This window comes from Rhinopithecus bieti, unplaced genomic scaffold (genome assembly GCF_001698545.2).
Source record: "Rhinopithecus bieti isolate Rb0 unplaced genomic scaffold, ASM169854v2 scaffold_2654, whole genome shotgun sequence".
NCBI classification, from domain to species: Eukaryota; Metazoa; Chordata; class Mammalia; order Primates; family Cercopithecidae; genus Rhinopithecus; species Rhinopithecus bieti.
The window spans coordinates 281,068-305,121 of NW_016804048.1; the positions used below are offsets into that span (position 1 = coordinate 281,068).

General features: G+C 43.7%; 1 protein-coding gene across 1 annotated transcript in view; it reads right to left on the bottom strand.

Moving 5' to 3' along the window:
- Positions 1-508: 508 nt before the first annotated feature.
- The window catches only part of GRK7 (G protein-coupled receptor kinase 7), a 41,050-nt gene continuing 17,504 nt past the window's right edge, over positions 509-24,054 (bottom strand). Inside the window, exons 3-4 of the mRNA XM_017862468.1 lie at positions 11,585-11,859; positions 509-2,270 (exon numbers count right to left, since the gene is read on the bottom strand). Coding sequence (XP_017717957.1) covers positions 1,934-2,270; positions 11,585-11,859 — 612 coding nt within the window. The 3' untranslated portion in view covers positions 509-1,933. The remainder of the gene's footprint in view (positions 2,271-11,584; positions 11,860-24,054) is intronic.

Sequence of the window (24,054 nt, forward strand, 5' to 3'; positions counted from 1 at the left end):
ATTCTAGGTTAGGATTTGGAGCATTAGGGAGCATGCTGAGGATGGAGGAGGAGTGGGAAAGTGAGCCGCGGGTGCACAGCCTAGGCCTCAACTCTCAGAGGGCTTCTTCTTAACTTGTTCCAGGTATGGTTAATGCTGTCTTGTAGATGAGTATTACTGTTAGCTGGATTCCCATTAACCAACATTTTTTTTGACCAGCACTTTTGCAGTTTTTGAATCCCTAACTCAAGGGACAAAACTTTTAATTGACTTCAGCCAGGTTTTTTTTTTTACCACTGGGATAAATTTAGATTTTATTATGCACACACATATCCTTTTAAAAAATATCACCCAGCTTTATATTTGTATCCCAAATATTTTTTCGCAGCTGTAGAATTCTCACTTCGGCTGTGCTTTTGAGAAGTGCTAATTCTACCATACAGTGCTGGCTGGGCAGCCACTTGAAATGAGGGCTACTATTTTTTCAATTCAATTTCTTTTCTTTCTTTTTTTTTTTCTTTTTGAGACAAGAGTCTTGCTCTTGTTGCCCAGGCTGGAGTGCAATGGCACGCGATCTTGGCTGACTACAACCTCCACCTCCTGGGTTCAAGCAATTCTCCTGCCTCAGGCTCCCGAGTAGCTGGGATTCCAGATGCACACCACCACACTGGGCTAATGTTTGTATTTTTAGTAGAGACAGGGTTTACACCATGTTGGCCAGGCTGGTCTTGAACTCTTGACCTCGTGATCCATCCGCCTCGGCCTCCCAAAGTGCTGGGATTACAGACATGAGCCACTGCACCTGGCCTGTTTAACTCAATTTCTAAGCCCCTAGGTCTGCTTCAGGCTTTGAAATAGCCAAGAGACCAAGCTCCCAAGATATGTGTGAGAAACTAAAGTGTGCAAGGACAAGAGAAGCTATAAGATGAATAGATTGTCTTGTTTCATTTATACTGCAATTGCTAAAATGACATGCCTTGGGGACATTTGAAAAGTTGCCATCAAAATGTATGATTGAAGTTTTGAGCAACCAAAATAAGATTGAATGTAATAACATTCAAATGTGCATGGCAGTGTCTGCCAAACTCTGCTGCATAGTAGACTCACTTGGGGAGCTTCTGAAATTCTAAATGGTCAAGCTGTTCCCATACCTGGGAGTGGGGATCAGAATGTCTGTGGATGGGAGTCAGGCATTAGTTTTTTAAAAGATCCCTAGATGATTCCAAAGTTCGGCAGAGTTTGGGAACCGATGGCATATGGTAGTGCAAGTTTACCATATTACTTAAAGGACTCAACTAACTTTAGAGAATGCTTTACTTCACAGACCTCATGGATGTTTACATTTAAAATGCTTCAATATGAGGATAGTAAATTGTTTCCAAAAAATTGTAAAAGAAACTGTCAGTGAAATTGAAAAGTATTCTGTGATCTAAAACATTGCCAAAATATTGTAACCCACTCCTTTTTAGAGGGAGAAGGTCAGGAACATTTGTTTCCAGCTTCAAAATCCTTTTTATAACTATAGAAGCAGAAGAAAGATGAAGGGAAAAAAAGATATAAACAAAGAAAAACTAAAATGATTATTTACTAAGAGCTGCAAATGCTCATTTTCTGGGCACACCACAAAGTTCCATTCTCTGTTCCTAGGACTTTGCGTAATACACAGGGACATGATGGTAAAAGGCTGATGCTTTCAGTTTATCAAAATAAACCTGAGTGTTCCTTTTCCCAGCCCTCAGTGAAAACTGAGACTTTACTCATCTTTATGAAAAAAAGAAAGAGAAAGAAAATAAAATGTGTCCTAGTAGTGAGCTTGCCTGTCCTTTGAATTGTTTTGTGTTTGCGATGTCCCTCCTAACTGATTATCCCTCATTCCACAGATTTCCACGTGTTGGGAACATTCGAGGATTATGTCAGCCGAGACTCCTGCCACCTGTCTGGTAAAGAGAGCAATTTACAGTAACAAACACACGCCAGACTTGGATGAATTACCCTCCCCACAACCCGTAGGTCTGTTGGGGTCATTCAGTTCCTCAAACAGTCCCGTTTCTATAATTTCTTCCTGCCACGCTATAGGAACAGCACCTGTTGCAAAGTTTTTGAAGAACTGCTTATCTTTGTCATCAAATTCCACCCCCCGAACCTCAGAGAAATCATCAATTTCAGCGATGTCTTTGGCATAAACCACTGAAGGGTCTGGCACAAATGGGGGTTCAATTAGGCCGGCTTCTAGGCGAGGAAAGTTGATCGTTTTAAAGAAATGATGTTTCCTGGGATCATCAGACTTTTCTCTGTGAAGAAAGGAGACATCAGCCTGAGACAGAATTAACAAACCAAAATGGGACACGTTCTAACAATACAAAGTGTGTAGCATTCTTTTCTTACATTTTATTTTAATTGCAAAGACAATATAATAACATAAAGAATAACTGAAAAATAATAGCTTTTGAAATCACCCCAAATTCCCATATAAATAGACAGCACTCATTATTTGCAGACAGCTTTCACCTGTAGATGCAATTTTTAAATAGTGAAGCTTTGGACATGACTTTTATTCTTGGTATTTCATGGAAATACTGGGAAAGTTCTGTAGAACCACACCTGCTTGCCTGCAGTTTCCAGCCATTGCCTTTTCAGGGTCACACAGAAAAAGTTAAGCATATCTCTGTCCCACACAACCACCACTCCCATTTTAGAAGGCAGCACTCATATCCCTTTCTTGGTAACATGATATGATTTCTAGAAGCCCCACTTAACTCCCCAACTGCCACAATAATCTTGGTGTTATTTCTTTAAAGACTTAAAAAAAAATCCATTAGCAATTTGCAGTAGTAGGAATTAGCATAAATTTAGTATTCAACACTATGATTATTATTATCAAACCCTCCATCTCTATGCTAGAAATTATTCCAGTATCTAAAGAAAAAAGCATGTTCCCAACTGTGTAACCTCTACTAGTAATATTAGTTATCTATTGCTGTGTAACAAATTGCTCCAAAATTTAGTGCCTTAAAACAACAAACATTTGTTATCTCACAGCTTCTGAGGGTCAAGAATCTGGACATGGCTTAACTGGGTGTCTCTGTCTCAGAGTCTCTTGTGAGGTTGCAGTAAAGCTGCTGGCTGAGACTGTGGTCTCATCTGAAGGCTCAGCTGAGGCTGGGGGATTTGCTTCCAAGCTCACTCATGTGGTTATTGTCAAGCCTCCATCCCTTATCACATGAGCCTTCACAGGGCTGCCTTAAAACATTACAGCTGGCTTTCCCAAGGTCAGTGATCTCACACACACACACACACACACACACACACACACACACACACAGAATGCTCAAAATAGAAGCCATAGTTTTTTTAATAACCTAATCTTAGAAGTGACATCTCATCACTTCTGCCATATTCTATTTCTTATTGAAGGAAGACCACACTTAAGGTAAAGGGATCATACATGGGTATGAATGCCAGGATGTGGGGATCACTGGGAGCCATCTTAGGGGCTGCCTACCATACTCTTCTTAATTACTCTTAAATCTAGGTTTTAACAAAATAAAAAGTGGGCTGTTTTGTGGCATCAGATTCAAAACTTTTTTTTCCTCTAAAAAATGTGAATAGCCAGATGCAGTGGCTCACGCCTGTAATCCCAGCACCTTGGGAGGCTGAGGTGGGCGGATCACAAGGTCAGGAGATCGAGACCATCCTGGCTAACACCATGAAACCCCGTCTCTACTAAAAATACAAAAAATTAGCCGGGTGTGGTGGTGGACGCCTGTAGTCCCAGCTACTGGGGAGGTTGAGGCAGGAGAATGGCATGAACCCAGGAGGCAGAGCTTGCAGTGAGCTCACTCCAGCCTGGGTGACAGAGGGAGACTCTGTCTCAAAAATAAAAAATAAAAAAAAATGTGGATAGATTTCCTGGTCTGATTAAGAAACATCTTCCACATACAAGTGGCCAACAAATATATCAAAAAATGCTCATTATCACTAATCATCAGATAAAAGTAAATTAAAACCACAATGAGATACCATCTCACACCAGTCAGAATAGCTATTACTAAGAAGTAACAAAACAAACAAACCAAAAAAACAGCCAGGCACGGTGGCTCATGCCTATAATCCTAGCACCTTGGGAGGCCAAGACAGGCAGATTGCTTGAGCTCAGGAGTTCAAGATCAGCCTGGGCAACATGGTGAAACCCCATATCTACTAAAATACAAAAAATTAGACAGGCGTGGCGGCGTGTGCCTGTAGTCCTAGCTACTTAGGAGGCTGAGGCAGGAGAATTGCTTGAATCCAGGAGGTGGAGATTGCAGTGAGCTGAGATTGTGCCACTGCACTCCAGCCTGGGTGACAGAATGAGATTCCGTCTCAAAAACAAACAAAAAAAAACAAAAAAAACCCAACCAACCAACAAACCAACCAACCAAACAAAAACATCTTGGAGGGGCTGCACAGAAAAGGGAATGCTTACACACTGTTGATGGGAAGGTAAATTAGTTCAGCCATTCTGGAAAGCAGTTTGGAGATTTCTCAAAGAACTAAAAATAGAACTACCATTTGACCCAGCAATCCTATTACTGGTATATACCCAAAGGGAAATAAATTGTTCTACCAAAAAGACATACACTCATATGTTCATCACAGCACCATTCACAATAGCAAAGACATGGACTCAACTAAGGAGTCCATAAATGGTGGATTGAATAAAGAAAATGTGGTACATACACAATATGGAATAATGTGCAGCCATAAAAAGGAATGAAACCATGTTCTTTGCAGCAACATAGAAGCAGCTGGAGACCATTTTTCTAAGTGAACTAACATAGAAACAGAAAACCAAGTACCGCATGTTCTCACTTATAAGTGGGAGCTAAATATTGGGTAAACATGGATGTAAAGATGGGAACAATAGACACGGGGGACTACTAGATGTTTTGGGGTGGAGCAAGGGTTGAAAACTACCTATTGAGTACTATGCTCACTACTTGGGTGGTAGATTCAATTGCATCCAAAACCTCAGCATTACACAATATGTCTTTGTAACAAGCCAGCACATATACTCCCTGGATCTAAAATAAAATATTTTTTTTTAAAGAAATGTCTTCCTTTTAAAAGAAGTCAATTTCTGCCATAAGTCAACCTTAATAGAAATTAATCATATTCATGGTCCGTCCTTTACATTTTCCATTCAAGATATCAAAAAGCTTTTTGGGAAAGGATTGAGAGTTTGCCCCATATATTCCCTTCGGAGATTCCCCACCATGTCAGATGATAACTACAACAGACTCTGCCCAGCAAGATGACTAAAGGCAATATCCAATAATGGCACAACTAATAACAAGAATGAGGATAACTGACATTTATTCAGGGCCTACTCTCAGTTAACACAACATTCAGCTCTTCACTTATATTATTACATTCAACCAGTACTACAGCCCTGTCTCTAACTCCTGTATTTTTGACTCCTTTATGTGCTTCTGCATTCATGAATAACTGTGCATCTGAGGAAGCCACAGTAAATAGGTGACTTTTTCAAAGGAAAATTTATAATTAAATTTTATTATGAGAAGAGACACTTAATTGGAGGCATCTGATGATCCAGTGATTCCTTGGATTCTTGTTCTGTGACCCAGCCCTACCCACTTCCAGAAAGGTCTATCCGGAACTTCTTGGACTTTTCCCACTGTGTATGGAGACCTGGATCAAATATGCTACAAGGGGTGTCTTTTCTCCCAAAGTCTCCACCAAGTCTCCACCAACTGAAAGAAAGAAAATGCAGGCTTGCCATCTACCAGAACCGACTGCCCCATTGTCTGTGTGGTTCACATCTTGTAGGTTAAGAGCCTTGAGGGAGAGTTACTGAGATACATGTAAGCTTCAAAAATAGGTATTTAGGCCAGGCACAGTGGCTCACACCTGTAATCCCAGCACTTTGGGAGGCCGAAGTGGGTGGATCTCCTGAGGCCAGGAGTTTGAGACCAGACTGGCCAACATGGTGGAATCCTGTCTCTACTAAAAAATACAAAAATTAGTCAGGCGTGGTGGCACATGCCTATAATCCCAGTTACTTGGGAGTCTGAGGGAGGAGAATTGCTTGAACCTGGGAGGCAAAGGTTGCAGTGAGCCGAGATCGGGCTATTGCAGTCCAGCCTAGGTGACAGAGCAAGACTCTGTCTCAAAAAAAAAAAAAAGAGATTTTTTAAAAAGTCAGGTTTATTGCCAGGCACAGTGGCTCACACCTGTAATCCAGCACTTTGGGAGGCCAAGATGGGCGGATCATGAGGTCAGGAGATCGAGACCATCCTGGCTAACACGGTGAAACCCCGTCTCTACTAAAATACAAAAAACTAGCCGGGCGTGGTGGCGGCGCCTGTGGTCCCAGCTACTCGGGAGGCTGAGGTAGGAGAATGGTGGGAACCCGGGAGGCGGAGCTTGCAGTGAGCTGAGATCCGGCCACTGCACTCCAGCCCGGGTGACAGAGCGAGACTCCGTCTCAAAAAAAAAAAAAGTCAGGTTTATTGAGGTATAATTTACACAGAAACATTCACCTTTTAAAGGTATCAGATAGATTTTTAAATGTGGCAGAAGGATAGAGCTAGGATGCCATCCAAATAGATGAGGAATGAGTCCCAGACCTGCATGTCTCAAAAGAGAATGAAGGCATTGGAGTGGGAGTAGGTGCCACAGGGAAGATATTTGCATCACTTCCATGACCACTGGCAGGCATGAATTGAACACACCGTACCAGGGGTCGAAAGGGTCCTTAAAAACTCAGTCTAATCAGTAAATGGAGACTGCCCAGGAGCTTGGTAACCTTGGGAGACTTGCCAGACCAGTCTTTACATCAGGATGAACAGTTCTCACATAGCATCTCAAGCCCATCATGCCCAGGGAGCCTTGGTTTGTCCAACAGTGGTGGCTGACTGCAGCCCTTTTGCAACTAATTATAAAAGACAAGGAAACCATGGGTCACTCTGAGGTTTCCTTTATGTTCTTCAACAACCCAACAACAATCCTCTGGAGGGCAGGATTCATGCCTTGTATACCTTTTCCCAAGAAATGTCTGTGGGTGCTGCTGCTACCAGTGAAGACTGGGCTTTCCAATCTCCATTCCTTGTTCTTGTGGCTGGGCCACCACAAAGATGATGTCTTTGATCTCTTGCACTAGCAACTCCCACCACAGTTCCGTCATTAAAAGAGCAGGCTGATTATTTCACTCTTGCATCTTTCCCTGGCAGTTCTGTGCAGGGCTCTTTTAGCCCATCATTGTGCGGTGCACTTTGAACAAATAGGAGAGGCTGTTGCTGGAGGCATTATCTTTTGTAACAGCCAAAGTGGCAGCTGCAGGGAGGACTTCTGCTCATTGGAGTGGAATATATTTCAGAGCATTAACAGGCTCTCGTATTATGGAACCCCACACAGAGATTACAATGGATTTTCTTATAATAGTCAATGAAGCAAAGATACCACCTGCCCATACATGAGGCCCACAAGGGAATTTGGTCTGCCAAGAACAGTAGGTATTGGCATGAAATTGTGTGTTGGAGAAGCACTTAAGTCAGAGACTTTCCCGATTATTTGCTCTTGTTCCGCTGCACTGGCTCACCAGAATAAAACCTGCAGAAACTTAAGTGGTCTTCGCCATTTATTTCATTGGAAGACCCTGTAGTTGATTCCATCTGGAGCCCCTGGAGACGCTCAGAAAAGCTTTTGGCTTCTCTGCAAAATTAACTCCCAGACCCATAAAGGCAAAGAAGGTAATCCTTTTCAGTGATGTCTAAAGGAGAAGAGTTTTTAATTCATTTCAAATGCTTAAGAAGGCAACAGGAAGGGAGCATGTGAACTCCACTGTGTAACATGCTGTCGAGGCATTTGCCTTGGCTTGGAGGATGCCCACTACATTAATCCAACGTGATCTCATTTGATTAAATTTTTTAAAAATATAAAGAGTTGAAATAAAAATGTTGGAAGATTCTGCAATTATAGAGGCCGTAAGAAAAAAAAATGTTGGAAGATTTTCTGTTTCACTGAACAGCTGTTTTTTATATGCCTTTTCTCTAATGTTGTAAACAGTCTTATTCAAAACAGTCATAACAACAGATGCTTTATTAGAAAGGTTTTGCTTGAGGAAGCAGCTTCAGGCAGTGACCAGTGTTTAGTATGCTTTAAAGTGGTGTTTACAGTGCTTTAAGGTCGCATTTTCATGAAGTTTGTTAATATTTCATTTTGTAAATCCAAAGTCTGCTTATAGAGTATTAAGATTTATTTTATTTTATTTTAATTTTTAAAATTTTTTCCTGAGACAGAGTTTTGCTCTTGTTGCCCAGGCTGGAGAACAGTGGCGCAATCTTGGCTCACTTCAACCTCTGCCTCCCAGGCTCAAGTGATTCCCCTGCCTCAGCCTCCTGAGTAGCTGGGATTACAGGCACCCGCCACTGCACCCGGCTAATTTTTTGTATTTTTAGTAGAGATGGGGTTTCATCATGTTGGCCAAGTTGTTCTTGAACTCCTGACCTCAGGTGATCCACCCACCTCGGCCTCTGAAAGTGCTGGGATTACAGGCATGAGCCACCGCACCCGGCCAAGATAGATTTTAAATCAAACGTGGGAATTGAGGCATCCAAGTGGGTGTTTTTCCCTTTGGGGAAGTCGTCTAAAGAGACTTTCCTCCTGACTCAGCCACTGCTCCTGCACCCTCGGATACTCACTGAAGACCATGAGGGTAGAGATTGTTAGTGATTGTCAGTGGTCACCATATCCTATTTGATTCTCACTCCTGGGCACAGAGAAGACACTAGTCAGCCCCCTCACCCGTAGGCAGGATCCGAGGACGAGTTCTGGTCAACAGAAGTGTGTGTGAAGCATGTGGAATCGAGACCATCCTGGCCAACATGGTGAAACACTGTCTCTACTAAAAATACAAAAATTAGCTGGGTGTGGTGGTGGGTGCCTGCAATCCCAGCTACTCAGGAGGCCAAGGAAGAATTGCTTGAACCTGGGAGGCTGAGATTGCTGTGAGCCAAGATTATGCCATTGCACTCCAGCCTGGGCAGCAGAGTGAGACTCTGTCTCAAAAACTAATAATAATAATTTGTAAGTCTCCAATAACTGAATGTAAGAGGGTAAGAGGGTAGAGAATGCGTTTCCTCCCTGACAATGTGTGAGTATACACATATAAATCTCTCTGAGAGGGAGAGAAAGAGAGAGGGAGAGAGAGGAAGGGAAGGGGGGATGGGGAGAGAGATAAAGAGAAGGGGAGAGAGAGAGAGAGAGAGAGAGAGAGTTCATTTAGAGCTTTGTAAATCCGAAGTCTGCAGGGTAGTTTAGCACTCTGGAAACCCAGGGAAGGATTGCAGTTTGACCCCAAAGGTGGTTTGCCGGCAGAATTCCCATTTCTTCTGGGTAAGTCAGTCTTTTCTTATTAAGGCTTTCAACTGATTGGATTAAGCCTATGCACGTTATGGACAGTAATCTACTTTACTCAAAGTCTACTGATTTAAATATTAATCTCATCTAAAAATCTGCCCATAAATATCTCAATAATATTTGACCAAATATCTGAGTACTGTGGCCTAACCGAGTTGACACGTAAAATTAACCATCACACCCACAATCCCCCCATTTTATATATGAGGATATTGAGATTCAAGGAAAGTAATTCAATTGCTTGAGGTAAAATAACCAGTCTATAGCAGAGCTGGGACTTGAATCTATTGTGAATCTAAAGCTCTTGATTTTCTCCCTACACAACATAGTCACTCACTGCCAAGGGTCTTTTCACAGGCCAACTTTTACTTCTTTTTTTCTTCTATAGAATCTTTTTTCTAGAGACAGGGTCTTGCTCTGTCATCCATGCTGGAGTACAGTGGCATGATCATAGCTCACTGCAGCCTTGAGCTCCTGGGCTCCAGTGATCCTCCCACCTCAGCCTCTTGAGTAGCTGGGACTACAGGCATGCAGTCCTACACCTGGCTATTTTTATTTTCCGTAGAGGCAGGGTCTCTCTATGTTGCTTAGGCTGGTCTTGAACTCCTGGACTCAAGTGATCCTCCCACCTTGGCCTTCCAAAGTTTTAAGATTACAGGCATGAACCACTGCGCCCGGCCTTCTAAAATAGCTTGATCTTATTATTATATCATAAACCATAAAACTTGGCTTCAGTTTTAATAGCTGGCAACATCATTTGTGATGATGTAAATATTTTTTGAAGGACTGATGATATGCTATGGGAGACATTTGAAAGGAACAGAATTTTCCAGAGCTATGACTATCAGTACTGGTAGTTTTATGTTTTTATTTTAATTATTATTACCATTATTATTATTTTTATTATTTTGAGACAGAGTCTTGCTCTGTTGCCCAGGCTGGAGTGCAGTGGTGCGATCTCGGCTCACTGTAACCTCCACCTCCTGGGTTCAAGTGATTCTCGTGCCTCAACCTCCTGATTATCTGGGATTACAGGCGGCTGCCACCACTCCTGGCTAATTTTTTGTATTTTTAGTAGACATGGGGTTTCACCATATGTTGGTCAGGTTGGTCTTAAACTCCGGACCTCAGGTAATCCGCCACCTCAACCTCCCAAAGTGCTGGCGTGAGCCACCATACCTGGCTCGCAGGCGTGAGCCATTGTGCCCAGCCTGTTTTAATTATTTTTGAATAGATAATGTATGTAACAGTGTTAGGTACCTTCACACTATGTTGTTGTGCAACCAATCTCCAGAACTCTTCATTTTGTAAAACAGATAATTTATACTCATTAAACAATTCCCATTTCTCCTCCCCTTAACCCCAGGAAACTGCCGTTCTACTTACTTTCTTCTTTTTTGAGACGGAGTCTCGCTCTGTCACCCAGGCTGGAGTACAGTGGCTCGATCTCAGCTCACTGCAACCTCTGCCACCTGGGTTCAAGCGATTCTCCTGCCTCAGCCTCCTGAGTAGTTGGGATTACAGGCACCGCGCCTGGCTAATTTTTGTAGTTTTATTAGAGACGGGGTTTCACCGTCTTGGCCAGGCTGGTCTTGAACTCCTGACCTTGTGATCCACCCACCTCGGCCTCCCAAAGTGCTGGGATTACAGGCATGAGCCACCCTGCCCTGCCTTCTACTTTCTGTCTCTATGAATTTGACTACTCTAGGTACCTTATGTAAGTGGAATCATGCAATATTTGTTTTGTTTTATGGCTGCATGTGATTTTAATACATTTATTTACTCAACATGGTTCAAGATGCAAAAGAAACTAAGGTGATACAGTGAAAATTCTTATTTGCATCCCCATCCCCAGCCCTCAATTTCCCTTCATCTGACATAACCAATCCTATAAATTCCTTCAAATATTCTATACAACCATTTTAATTATGTATTCCTTTTCTTTTTTTAACACAAGCTGTTTTGCACCTCACTTTTCCACCTTAAAATACATCTTGGAGATCGTTCCATAGAAAGTGCTCATAGTGTTTGAAAGTATTAGAAATATTTAACCATATAATATGCAAGTAAAAATAGGAAAATCATAATACTTAATTCCAAGACTTTGCCACAAATCAAAAGTATTCTCCCAATCCCTGTGGACAATACTGGTGTCAGCAATCCTCTCTGTTACATGCTAATTTACCTGCTTCCTAAGCGTTGCTCTGGTTTCTTAGCCAAGAAGAGCCTGCAAATATCTTTTGCTTCCTCTGTGAAGTTATCATGCTGGAATTTGACCTCGTCTTGCAGAGTTCTTTCCTTTAGATCCTCTTTACTGACCTTTTCCTTGTAATCTTTGAATGGTGTTCGTCCAGCAACCATTTCATAAATGCTGCATCCCATGGCAAACCAGTCCACAGGATAGGAATAACTTACCTTTTCCATTAGGATCTCAGGAGCCATGTAACCATTGGTTCCAGCCTGTAACATCCCAAACAAAAAACAAGACAACACAGAACAAAGACATTAAGGTGAGTGCAGCAGACACTGCTGACTGCCTACTTAATACATATTCTCCTTTTCTTCCCTTGTTCAGGGAACCCTATTTGTTTGGAGTGGCAATGTGTCTAACCTATACTTTTTGCTGCTTTCCCAGCAGCTTTGGGTGCAGCCAGGGGAGGCCATGTGATCCATTTTGGCCAGTGAGATAGAGTTGGTGGCTAAGGTCATCATGAAAAGGGAAGCCATAGCTGCTCTTGATGTGGGAAAATCCGTTACCTCTCTTAGGCTCATCACCTCATCTTTAAGATGAAAAGTTCAAGTGGATGTCTGTAAGATCCCCCAAGCTCTGCCTTTTTTAAAGTTCACAGATAATAGAAAATTAGATGCATATGATTTTTTTTAAGGTTGAGCACTTTATTACTAATATTAAATGTTCATATATTGTCTAGTCTATGATGTTTCTTATTCTATGTGCTATGTAATAACATTAACATCACACACACCTCTGCCTGCCTGTCTCTGCACTGAATAATTAACACTGCCATTTTAATTGAGGAAATTCCACACACACATGAAATTTCATTTTACATGCATGACTATATATTACAGGCACACTTCTACTGACAATATATGCCAAATGATCATTAGATTAAATATATATACATATTCACTTTATATATATACATACATATTTATTTCTATATATAATACATATATATTTATATATGCTTGTATGTATGATAAATTACACATAAAATTTACTATCTAAATCATTTTGCAGTGTAAGTTCAGTAGTGTTAAGTACATTCTCACTGTTGTGCAACCAATCTCCAGAACTACTCATCTTGTAAAACTGATAATTTACACTCATTAAACAACTTGCCATTCCTTCTCCCCTCAACCCCAGGCAACCACCATTTTACTTTCTCTCTATGAATTTGACTACTCTAGGTACCTCATATAAGTGGAATCATGCAATATTTGTCTTTTTACGGCTGCATTGATTTTAATTCATGTATTTACTCAACAAATATTTAATCAAATCTACAACATATCTTGCAATTTTAAGGTATATATTTACTTCAGATTTTTTTTTTTTTTTTGAGACGGAGTCTTGCTGTGTCACCCAGGCTGGAGTGCCGTGTCCTGATCTCAGCTCACTGCAACCTCTACCTCCCAGATTCAAGCCATTCTCCTGCCTCAGCCTCCCAGGTAGCTGGGATTATAGGCGCCCACCACCGCACCCGGCTAATTTTTGTATTTTTCGTGGAGATGGGGTTTCACCATGTTGGCCAGGCTGGTCTTGAACCCCTGACCTCAAGTGATCCTCCCACCTCGGCCTCCCAAAGTGCTGGGATTACAGGTGTGAGCCACCGTGCCTGGCCGACTCGGACTTTTCGGAAAGCAATATGACAGAGAGCAATGGGAAACAAAAAGTAACAAACTGTTCCTGTCTTTCAACCAGATTATCTAACTTTGGAGTATGTACCTCAAAGAGACTCAGAAGAAAGAAAAAGGAATCTATATTGAGATGTTCATAACTTCATTAATTCAGAATGGTCACAAGCTGGAAACACCCAAAGGTCCATCAATAAGATGATAAACCAGAGTCTATTGTTAATACCAAGGAATTTATATATGTAATGATTGTCACCCACTGATTACAACTATGCATTTCAGTACTTCAGGAAAGGTTGGAAAAGTTGGGTGCAGTGGTGTGTGCCTGTAGTCCCAGGTACTCAGAAGACTGAAATGGGAGGATCCTTCAGCCAAGGAGTTCGAGGCTGTGGTGCGATAGACAAACCACAGCACTTCAACCTGGGTAACTTAGTGAGACCCTGTCTCTATGAAGAAAACATTAGGAAGTGTTGAGCTGTGCATTAGGTGTTTTATTTCTAGTTGCTTAAGTATTTTTTAATGTAAGGCTTTAGAAACATGGAATTTCACGGATAATTTCTACGTGGTTCACAACAACAAAAAAACATAAACAATCCCAAGTACTAATGAAGAGTGATTGGCCTGAACAAGAAAGTTCTGGAAGTGACTAGGGTCTAACGGGTTGTGCATGAGTCAGCATGGCACTGCTGTTTTCAGAGAAGCTGGTGTATAATTTGGGTGACCATATGTTCCGGTTTGCTTGGGACAGTCCCGGTTTACATCTGTTGCCCTGGCGTCTTGTCCAGTTTTGCATTTGTCCAGACAAAAGAGTCCTGTAGGCGCCTCTGAGGCCCAGGATACGGTCTTACTCATCTTTGTCTCCAAATCCAGGCGTTTATCACAGGGCCTCACCTGGTGCATGCCATGTTTTTAATTAAATAACCACGAAGACGGTGACTAGATGTTTTCCATTCATTACGCAGAAAACATTTGTTGAGTCATGCCCCGCAATGAGTTGCAGGGATACCGAGACCTGTAAGGCCTGGCCCCCGCCCTTGAGGATTTAGAGACTGGTAGAGACAGACAGTCAGAAGGTTGATTCAACAGAGTGTGAAACACGTGCTGGGGGGCCCACGGGGTCGGTGTGTGCATGTGTATGTATGTGATTCTGTGTGTATATGTGTGTGTGTGTGTGGGTGTATGAGTATGTGTGTGTATGTGAGTGGGTGTACGTGTATGTGTGTGTATGTGTGTATACATGTGTGGATGTATGAGTGTATGTGTGAGTGTATGTGTATGTGCGAGTGTGTGTGTGAGTGTGGTGTGTATGTGTATATATGAGTGTATGTGTGAGTATGCATATGTGTGTGTATGTGCATGTGAGTGTACGTGAGCATATGTGTATGACAGCATATGTGTATGTGTGCATGTGTGTGTATGTGAACGTGTATGTATGTGTGCCTGTGTGTGTGTATGTGTGCATGTGAGTGTGCGTATGTATGTGTGTATGTAGGTGTGAATGTATGTGTGAATATGCATGTATGTGAGCATATGTGTATGAGAGCATGTGTGTATGTGTGTGCATGTATGTGAATGTGTGTATGTGTGTATTTGAGTGTATATATGTATGTATGTGAGTGTGTGTGTATATGTATGTGTTATGTGAGTGTGTATGTATGTGAGAGTGTGTGTGTGTGTGTGTTGAGAATACTTCACTGAAGAGCCACAGTTGGCCTGAATATGACGGAAACACCTAGAAGGCTATCCAGGTAATGAGCATGTGCAAGAGATGGAGTCAGAAAAAGCGTAAGGTATTCAGGGAGCTTTAAGGAATTTGGTGTTTCTAGAATACATGATCTGGGGGATGCCACGGAGGGAGGGGAGATGGGATTGAGAAACTGTATTCTTAGGTAGCAAAATCTGTTGCCAGTCTCCCTTTTCCCTTGCCTCCCTCTATCACAAAATGCCAGATGACTAAAGACAACACATTATGACTTTGCACATAGGATAGTGATATGAGATTTATTTGAGAGGTGTGCAAGCTGAAAGTGCAAAGGCTTGGAAAAAAGAGAAATGAGTTTACTCGAAAATAAATAAAAGATGTAAGATTGATTAAATGGATGGAGAGGATGGATGGATAGATGGACATTTGATTAAGCAAATCTAGTAAAATGCTAATGATATACAAGGAATATTATTTTGCCATAGAAACGAATGAAGTACTGGCCGGCAGTGATGGGTCAAGCCTGTAATCCCAGCACTTTGTGAGGCTGAGGCAGGCAGATCATGGGGTCAGGAGTTAGAGACCAGCCTGGTCAACATGGTGAAAACCGATCTCTACTAAAAATACAAAAAATAGCCGGGGGCACCTGTAATCCCAGCTACTTGGGAGGCTGAGAGAGGAGAATCGCTTGAACCTGGGAGGCAAAGGTTGCAGTGAGCCGAGATGGCGCCATTGCACTCCACCCTGAATGACAGAGCAAGACTCTGTCTTGGGGGAGGGGAGGATGGGGAAGAAAGGAAAGAAGTACTGATATACATGCTTCAGCATAGGTGAACCTTGAAAACATGCTACATGGAAGAAGCCAGTCACAAATGACATGTATTGCATAATTCCATTTATACGAGGTATCTAATATAGGCAATTCCGTAGAGACAGAAAATAGATGAATGGTTGCTTAGGGGTGGAAGTGCAGTGCAATGGAAGTGACTGCTAAAGGATATGGGATTTCTTTTGAGGGTGAAGAAAATATTTTAAAATCGATTGTGGTAACGTTTGCACACCTCTGTAAATATACTAAAAACCGGTACTTTTTTTTTCCTTGAGACATCTCTCACCATCTGGAGTGCAGTGGCGCAATCTTGGCTCACGGCAGCCTCCACCTCCTGGGTTCAAGCGATTCTCCTGCCTCAGCTCCTGAATAGCTGGGACTACAGGTGTGCACCACCATGCCCGGCTTTTTTCTTTTCTTTTCTTTTTTCTTTTTTTTTTTTTAAGTAGAGACAGAGTTTCGCCATGTTGGCCAGGCTGGTCTTAAACTCCTGACCTCAGGTGATCCATCCTCCTTGGCCTCCCAAAGTGCTGGGATTACAGGCGTGAGCCACCGTGCCCAGCCAGTACAGTTTAAATGAATGGTTTTTATGGTACTTAAATCATATCTCAATAAAGCCGTTAAAATGTCAATGATAAACTCTAGGTAATGGGAATTTCAAAGGTGCTTGTGTGAAATTCTTTCAACTTTGCTATATGCTTGGAAGTTTTTATAATAGAATATGCAGAAGGGAAAAGGAGTGTGAGGGAAGGGGGATGTGATGCCCAGCTGGCTGCTGGTTCATCAGGCACAAGGGACTCTTCTGGAAGGGACACAAGGAGGAAGCACAGGAGAGAGTGGACGAGGGGGATGCAGCTGCCCAGTCCTTCCCATCTGCCGTTTCCATTGCTCAAGGATTATCCGAAGAGCTATATTGCCGGACACGTCATCCAGTTGATTAGCAGCTGCCCAGGAAATAAGGCTCCATACCCTACAGGATGATATTTCATCCAGTTCTGAAAGTGGAGGGGCAACCCAGCCTAGATGTGCTGCTGACAGAGAGCTGCCCAAGAGGGACAGAAAAGGAGGCAGTAGAGGGAATGTAGGAAGATGCGTGAGGTTTGTGGTCCAGTACACCAATATGATGAAATTTCTCAAGGACATACTTTGATGTGGAGCTTTTTTCATCCATGGTGCTGGCTATCATGGCTATCAGCTGGCCACTCAATCCAGAAACCAGTGGCTGTCTGTGCTGGGAAATTATGTCATACTATTTGTGTGTGGGGTGTGTGTGTGCGTGTGTGTGTGCATGTGTGTGTGTGTGTGTCAGAGAGCGAGAGAAAGAGAGTTTCAGTCTGTCACCCAGGTTGGAAGTGCAGTGGTTCAATCGTGGCTCACTGCAGCCTTCACCTCCCAGGTTCAAGCAATCTTCCCACTTCAGCCTCCTGAGTAGCTGGAACCACAGGTGCATGCCACCATGCCTAGTTAATTTTTTTTTTTTTTGGTACAGATGGGGTCTCTCTCTGTTTCCCAGGCTGGTTCTGGGGTCCTCCTGCCTTGGCTCCTCAAAGTGCTGGGATTACAGGCATGAGCAACCACATCCAGCCTCACATAGTATTTCTTTGATCATTTTCTCCCTTCCATTTGGTCTCTTCTCTTTTTTTCAGAAATATTGAACTTATTATCCTTTATGTTTCTTACCTTTTGCTCCTAATGTCCACTTCTATCTCTTATTTCTTTTTGAGGGGCATGGGGGGAGACTTCCTCTATTTTTTTCTCCAATTCTTCTATTTTTAAAAAAGTATTTTATTATGGGAAACTTCAAATATATACAAATCAGAGGTAGAATAATAAACCCAAAGTAGTCTTTACCTGGCTTCAACAGTTACCCACATATGGCCAATATTGTCTCATCTATGTCCCTTCCCACTTCTCCTGACTATTCTAGTCATGCATCATTTATATTTCACTATGAATCTCTAAAAGATAAGGTCACTTAGAAAACACACTAAAACAAGCACTACAATAACATTATCTCATTTAAAAAAGAATAATTATTTAATATTATCTGGACATATTTGTATACCAACTGTCCTATACACTTTTAAAAGTAAAATTTAAACTTAAATCATACAATCATTTAAACAATCATTAAACTTTTGTTTAAATTTGGATCAAATGTGGTTCATACAATGTATTGTGGTTCATACAATGATTGTCTCTTAAATCTCTTTTATAGGCTCCTCCTCTGTCTTTTTTCCCCACCTCGCAAGTTTTTGTTGAAAAAAAGGGGCCAAACTGTAGTTTCCCACAGTCAGATTTTGCTGACTGCATTCCTGTGGTGTCATTTAACATGTTCCTCTCTTCTTTGCATTTATTGTAAATTGATGGCTAGATATAGAGGCTTAATTCTTCTACTGAACTTTTCATTTTTGCCCCTATGATGTTATTGATACATAATTAACATACAATAATGTGTACAGTTCTTAGATATTCAGCTCAATGAATTTTCATAATTAAATACACCCTCATAAATACCACCCAAACAAGATATAAAACATTTCTGTCTGTCCAGAAAGTTCCCTTGTGCCCCTTGCCAGTCAGTCCTCCCCACTTCTTAGGCAAACACTTTCTGATTTCTGTTACTATAGATTAGTTTTGTCTGTCCTTGAATGTTGTATAAATGGAATTGTATAGTACGTATTCTTTTGTGTCCAACTTAATGTGTTTAACACATCTTTAAGATTTGTCCATGTTTTTCTGCAAATGTATTTACATATTTTTTATTTCCAAATGTCCTTGTTGTTCTCTGAATGTTCGATTTATAGCATTTGTTCTTGTTTCATGGGGGCCTTATCTTCTCTTTAATCTCAAAAGATAATAATTATAAGCTTTAAAAAACGGTCTCTTCTAGTCCCCGCATTGTTCCTATTTTCTACAAGTTCTTTTCCTCTGATTGTTTTGGTTCTGTTTTTCATTTTGAAGAGTGCTTTTTTTTTTTTTTTTTACAAACGACAATTGATCTTTGTCTATTCATTCATATTTAAGAGTGAAGCACCAAAAAGCTGACTATAAGCTCTGTGGTATCCAGCTTATCAACTGATGAGAGGGATCAGGTGGGATATCTCCATTCCCCACCTGAGAAGTATCAGCCTGCCTGCTTTCATTCGGGAAACTGAGATGGGAAGCAGCTGAGGGTCTCCCTGAATATAGTATTTCACTTCCCACAGCTCTCCTTTGGGCCTCATGTTCTCGGGTCCTGCTTCTATCTGGTTCTTTATGACTCTGCTGGGGTGCAGAGGCATAAAGAAAGACTATAAACAACATCCAAACGAAGTTAAGTCCGTGGCAGTCAGTAAGTTTTACTCAGCAACATTTATTGTGAGCTTGCTCTGTGTGGCACCCATCCAATGAGCACATTTCAAAGGTGAGTGACATTAAGGATTAAATTTACTAATGAGGATACTGGATAAACCTAAGTTGCTCAGTAGAAGGTGTAGGGTGAAAGCGGACAACATACCTTGCCATGAACAAAGGATTGTGAAACACATGCTGAGAGAAAAATTGGAAATAATAATGGAAAACATTATTGAGTGCTTATTCCATGCTAAATATTTTCCGTAGTGCTTTATGTGAATTCCTCATTTGATCTCCATAATAACCCTATGAGATAGCGTCCATTTTGCAGATTAGGAAACTGAACCATAGAGAGGTTAAATCTTGCCTAAGATCACCAACCTAAGAATCACACACAGGGTGCATCTTTTTTTTTTTTATTTTTTATTTTTTATACTGAGCCTCACTCTGTCACCCAGGCTAGAGTGCAGTGGCATGATCTTGGCTCACTGCAACCTCCACCTCCCCGGTTCAAGTGATTCTCCTGTCTCAGCCTCCCGAGTAGCTGGGATTACAGGCACCTGCCACCACGCCCAGCTAATTTTGTATTTTTAGTAGAGACAGGGTTTCACCATGTTAGCTAGGCTGGTCTCGAACTCCCGACCTCCAGTGATCCACCCGCCTCGGCCTCCCATGGGGCTGCGATTACAGGTGTGACCCACCACACCTGCCCTGGACTACATTTGTAACTACTACATTATTCCACCTCTATGGAAGTAGGTGAAGTAACTTTTTCTTATCCCTCCAAGTTCCCTTCAGGATTTCTTTTCTCCCTTGTAGAGTCCCCTTCTTGCCTCTCCCTATCTGCCCAGTACTAAGTCCTTGATCTTTAGCATTCTTACTAAAGATGTTTCCCTTCCCCTTATCCCAGTGAATTCTCCATTCTTTGCCTGTTTCAGGCTGGCTTGGTTGCTCCACACAGCAGAGGGTTCTGGGAGATGGAACCAGACCCTGGGTCATGCTCTGTAACCACCTCCCCAAGGAAATAAGTAAAGAATTGGCCTGCCATCTTTACAGCACTGTAGACTCCCTGGTGTAGTGGAAAGAGCATGAGACAGCATGCAGGAAGGCCTCAGATTCATTCCAAATAATTTTCAGGACTAAATTCACCTCTTGGTCCTAAAGACAGAAAATGTCAGCCATGGAACTTTGAAGGGCACCACCTCCTTGAAGAGCAGAGGTATTTCACTGAGGAGAATGGAATTAGAGGCGCACGCCAGACTTTAAGCACCCACATTCCATCGCAGCCTCCAGCTGAAAAAATTAATTGCCTGCCCTTTATGCCATTTGTCTTCTGCATGTGAACTGCCTCCTCAGAGTAGGGTGGGAGGAGAGAACGCGCCAAGCAGCGTGGAGCAGGTCCAACCACGCTGACCTCTTACAGCTCAGTTTAACTCCTGCAGTTACACAGGGCCCTGTGCCTCCGTCTCAGCGGCATCAGAACCGTCTCATTCAGTGCATGTGACCAGAACTGCCATGCCCAGGGCTGTAGGGATTGCCCAAGTGTCAGCACCTCTTAGTGGAGGGGTGTGTGTGTGTGTGTGCGCGCGCGCGCGCGCGTGTGTGTGTGCGTTGTATCCTTTTCTGGGTTTTACCTTATTTTACTTTGGGTTTTAGGTGACCTTTCCAGACCCACACGGTCAACACCTGGTCAGGCAAAACTAAGTATACCCAGCATTGGGCGACATCGAGCATCAGACCTCACGGGGTTTAGGATGCCTGGCAGCGCCAGTGCCCCTCCCCCACCCCCTCAGGGGCAGCGGGAAGTCCTTCTAGTACAGTAATCTCAAGCGGATTGCTTAGTTCCATCAGGGCCACCTGTCACCTACAGGTGTCCAGAGACATTGGGGAAGGTAGACACCTTAAGGTGGGATTAAGATCCCAAGCCCGTCGGGACCTGTCCAGATACCCGCTACATTGTTCTTGCTGTTGAGTGCTGGCTTCTTCCATTGACCCTGTAGCTGTTACTCTCAACCGAACTGGCAGGGCCCAGTGGCCCTGGACAGAGTCCCAGTGTGGCTCTGGACAACCAGGAACCAGACTGTGACCTTCGCAGTGCAGAGAACAGGGAGGGGCTTCTGGTGGAGCTGAGAGGGCACAGTTCACCTCTTAACAGTTTTACAAGTCCATGAAAAAGTATGTGTGTGTGCAGGTCCTTCAAGGTCAAGGACACTCGCAACCCTCCAGCTCCCATTAAATCTGAAAACTTGGCAACCTTCAATTCCACTATCAAAAGAAATGGCCGTGTCGGCCCTTGGGGTGGCCGGGCCAGGCTGGATTAGCGACGCAGGCGGGGAGAAAGGAGCGGGAGAGGAAGCTCCGCGATCCCGGCGCGGCAAAGCACACTGCCACGCCGAGCCAGAAACCGCCCGCGGATGCCTCTTCCCCCAGCTCATCACAAACCAGATCCAGTCGACAGCACAATCCAAACAGAAGAGGGAATCAGAATGTACATCTTTTGTTTGCCGTGGCAGGAGAACTGTTGAGCAGAGGAAAAAAACAAGCTGAGCTTAGCGCTATCAGCTGTTTCCTGGGGCTCGCTCCTTCCTTCCTCCGAGGGGGGCCTGGCCGCTTTGTTCTCGTTCCCAGCTGCTCCTCTGCGCCTTTAAGCAGTGGCCTTTGCAGACCTCGGAGGAATGCGGCCCTGGGACCCCAGGGGACTTAGCTCGAGGCTCCGCCCGCCCCGCGTGCTCGGCCCCAGGCCGCAGAATCAAGAGCGCAGCAGTGTCGCGCGGAGGCCGCTCCTGCCCCTGGCTTCGCTGGGCTCGCTTTCTGCCGCCACTTCCTGGGCGGGGAGGGCGCATCCCATCAGAGGCGGCTTCCTGCTCTTCTGACACCCCTGGAAGGACACCCATTTCAGAGAGCCCACACAGGGAACCCAAAAGAGGGGTCCTCGCTATAACTCTTTTTGCAGGGATAGAGTCTGGGGTGAAATGGCTCCCACGCTGGTGTTGATTTGCTGTGGTTCAGATCCCAGTTCTACCAGTTATAAGCTGGTCACCCACAGCCGCTTACTCAACCCCTCTGAGCCTCAACAGTTCTTGCCTTATGGGACTGCGATGAAGATTAAAACGGTAAAACAGATTGGGTGTCCTCCCAAAACTTGGCGCACAGCAGGCCTGCTACCACAGTAGATATTAGCGGGTGTTGTTACCATGCCTGGGTTCTGGTTGTCTGAGGCAGGACAGCTACACGAGACTCCATCAGACTGAAAGGCAGGGTATGGCACGTGGTCAAAGATCAATACTTCCCATTTTTCACTTGAGCATGTTCTTCAAGGTGGTGTCTTGTGCTGTGAATCTCTCTGGCAGCAGGCTGAGGCATACTTTCCACGGTGCCTCTAAGATGCTCAGAAGAAAACCACAAATGAAACCTCACGCAGCTGTGAGGAAGCAAGACAACTGTGAGTGTCTGTTTGACTCAACCCAGATGCAAGCTGCTCACCCACTGCCCGCTGCTGCAGCCTTGGGGTCCTGCAGGCTCCCTGTCCCTTACAGAGAACAAAGCACAGCTGCAGAGGTCACCTGAGCAACTGCAGTGCCTGTCAGGTGAGGCAGAAACAGTTGCAACAGTGGGGATTGTGACTGAAGGTCTGGCGCTTCTTATACAATCATTTCTTGAGTGCCTAACAAGTGGCTGACCCTCGGCTAGGCATTCATCTACCTTGTTTCTTAATCTTCTCATCAACGCTAAAGGCAGGCAGTACTCAGCAGGCTCAGAGAAGCAGTCTGACTTGCCTAAGGTCATGTGCAGGGCTGTGGCCAGCCCATGTGGCACGTTTGTGCCAATTAGAAGGCACTCCAAATGTCTTGGTGTGTGGAGCAAACCAGCCTCCAGTGTGACGTCAGCCCCCACTCTCTCATGTAGGGGGTCAGCCTGCACATCTGTACACCGCAGCCAGAGTAAATGGCAGAACCAAGATTCAAACGCTCAAGCTCCTATCTCCTTGACCCGCAGGACCATATTCCATCAGCTGCGTATGATCTAAATGAATGCTCTGAGCTTCTAACATGTGTCTATATTAGATTAGATGATGCAGCAACCATTAGGTCCCTGAACTGTATCATCTCAGATGACAGCCCCCTCCTGCCGCATCCTGCAGAACTCCTGGCCCAGCCTCTCCTTACTCCTGTGACTCCATTAGACAATGTGCAAGCCCACAGTTCCCTGAGTACTCTGCTTCCCTCCCAGACTTTCTATGCTCATTCTAACTCCTTCTCTTTGATTGTAATTCCAAGGCTATTTTTTTTTAATATAGAGCAGAGTCTCGCTGTGTTGCCCAGGCTGGTCTCCATCTGCTGGGCTCAAGTGATCCTTGTGCCTTGGCCTCCCAAAATGCTGGGATTACAGGCATGAGCCATCACCCCTGGCCCCAAGGTTGATTTTATCACTTCCCTGCTGAAAACCTTTCATTGGTTCCCCAGCACCCTTGCCAATAGGTTCAAACTCCCCTTGTCCAACTCCTCCAGCCCCTAGGGCCTGGTGTCTACTAAACTCTCTAGTTGTATCATTTGTTGCCCCTCCCACCTCATGACTCCACACTCCAGCCAGCTGCAAAGCCACTCTGTTCTGTGACTGAGCCCCAGGCCTCGTGCTGAGAGGACTTTATGCCAGGGGTTTTCAGCTGTGGCACTGTGGAGGTTGTGGGCTGAATATGCTTTGTGTTGGGGCTGTGCTATTCATTGTAAGATGTTTGGCAGTATCCCTGGCCTCTACCCACTAGATGCTGGTAGGACTTCCTCAGTCATGACAACCAAAACTGTCTCCAGACATTGCCAAATATCCCCAGGAAGTCTGGCAAAGCATCCCCCGTTGAAGACTATTGAGCTCTGCTGATCCCTTTACCTATCCCATGCTCCTTCCTCTTTAC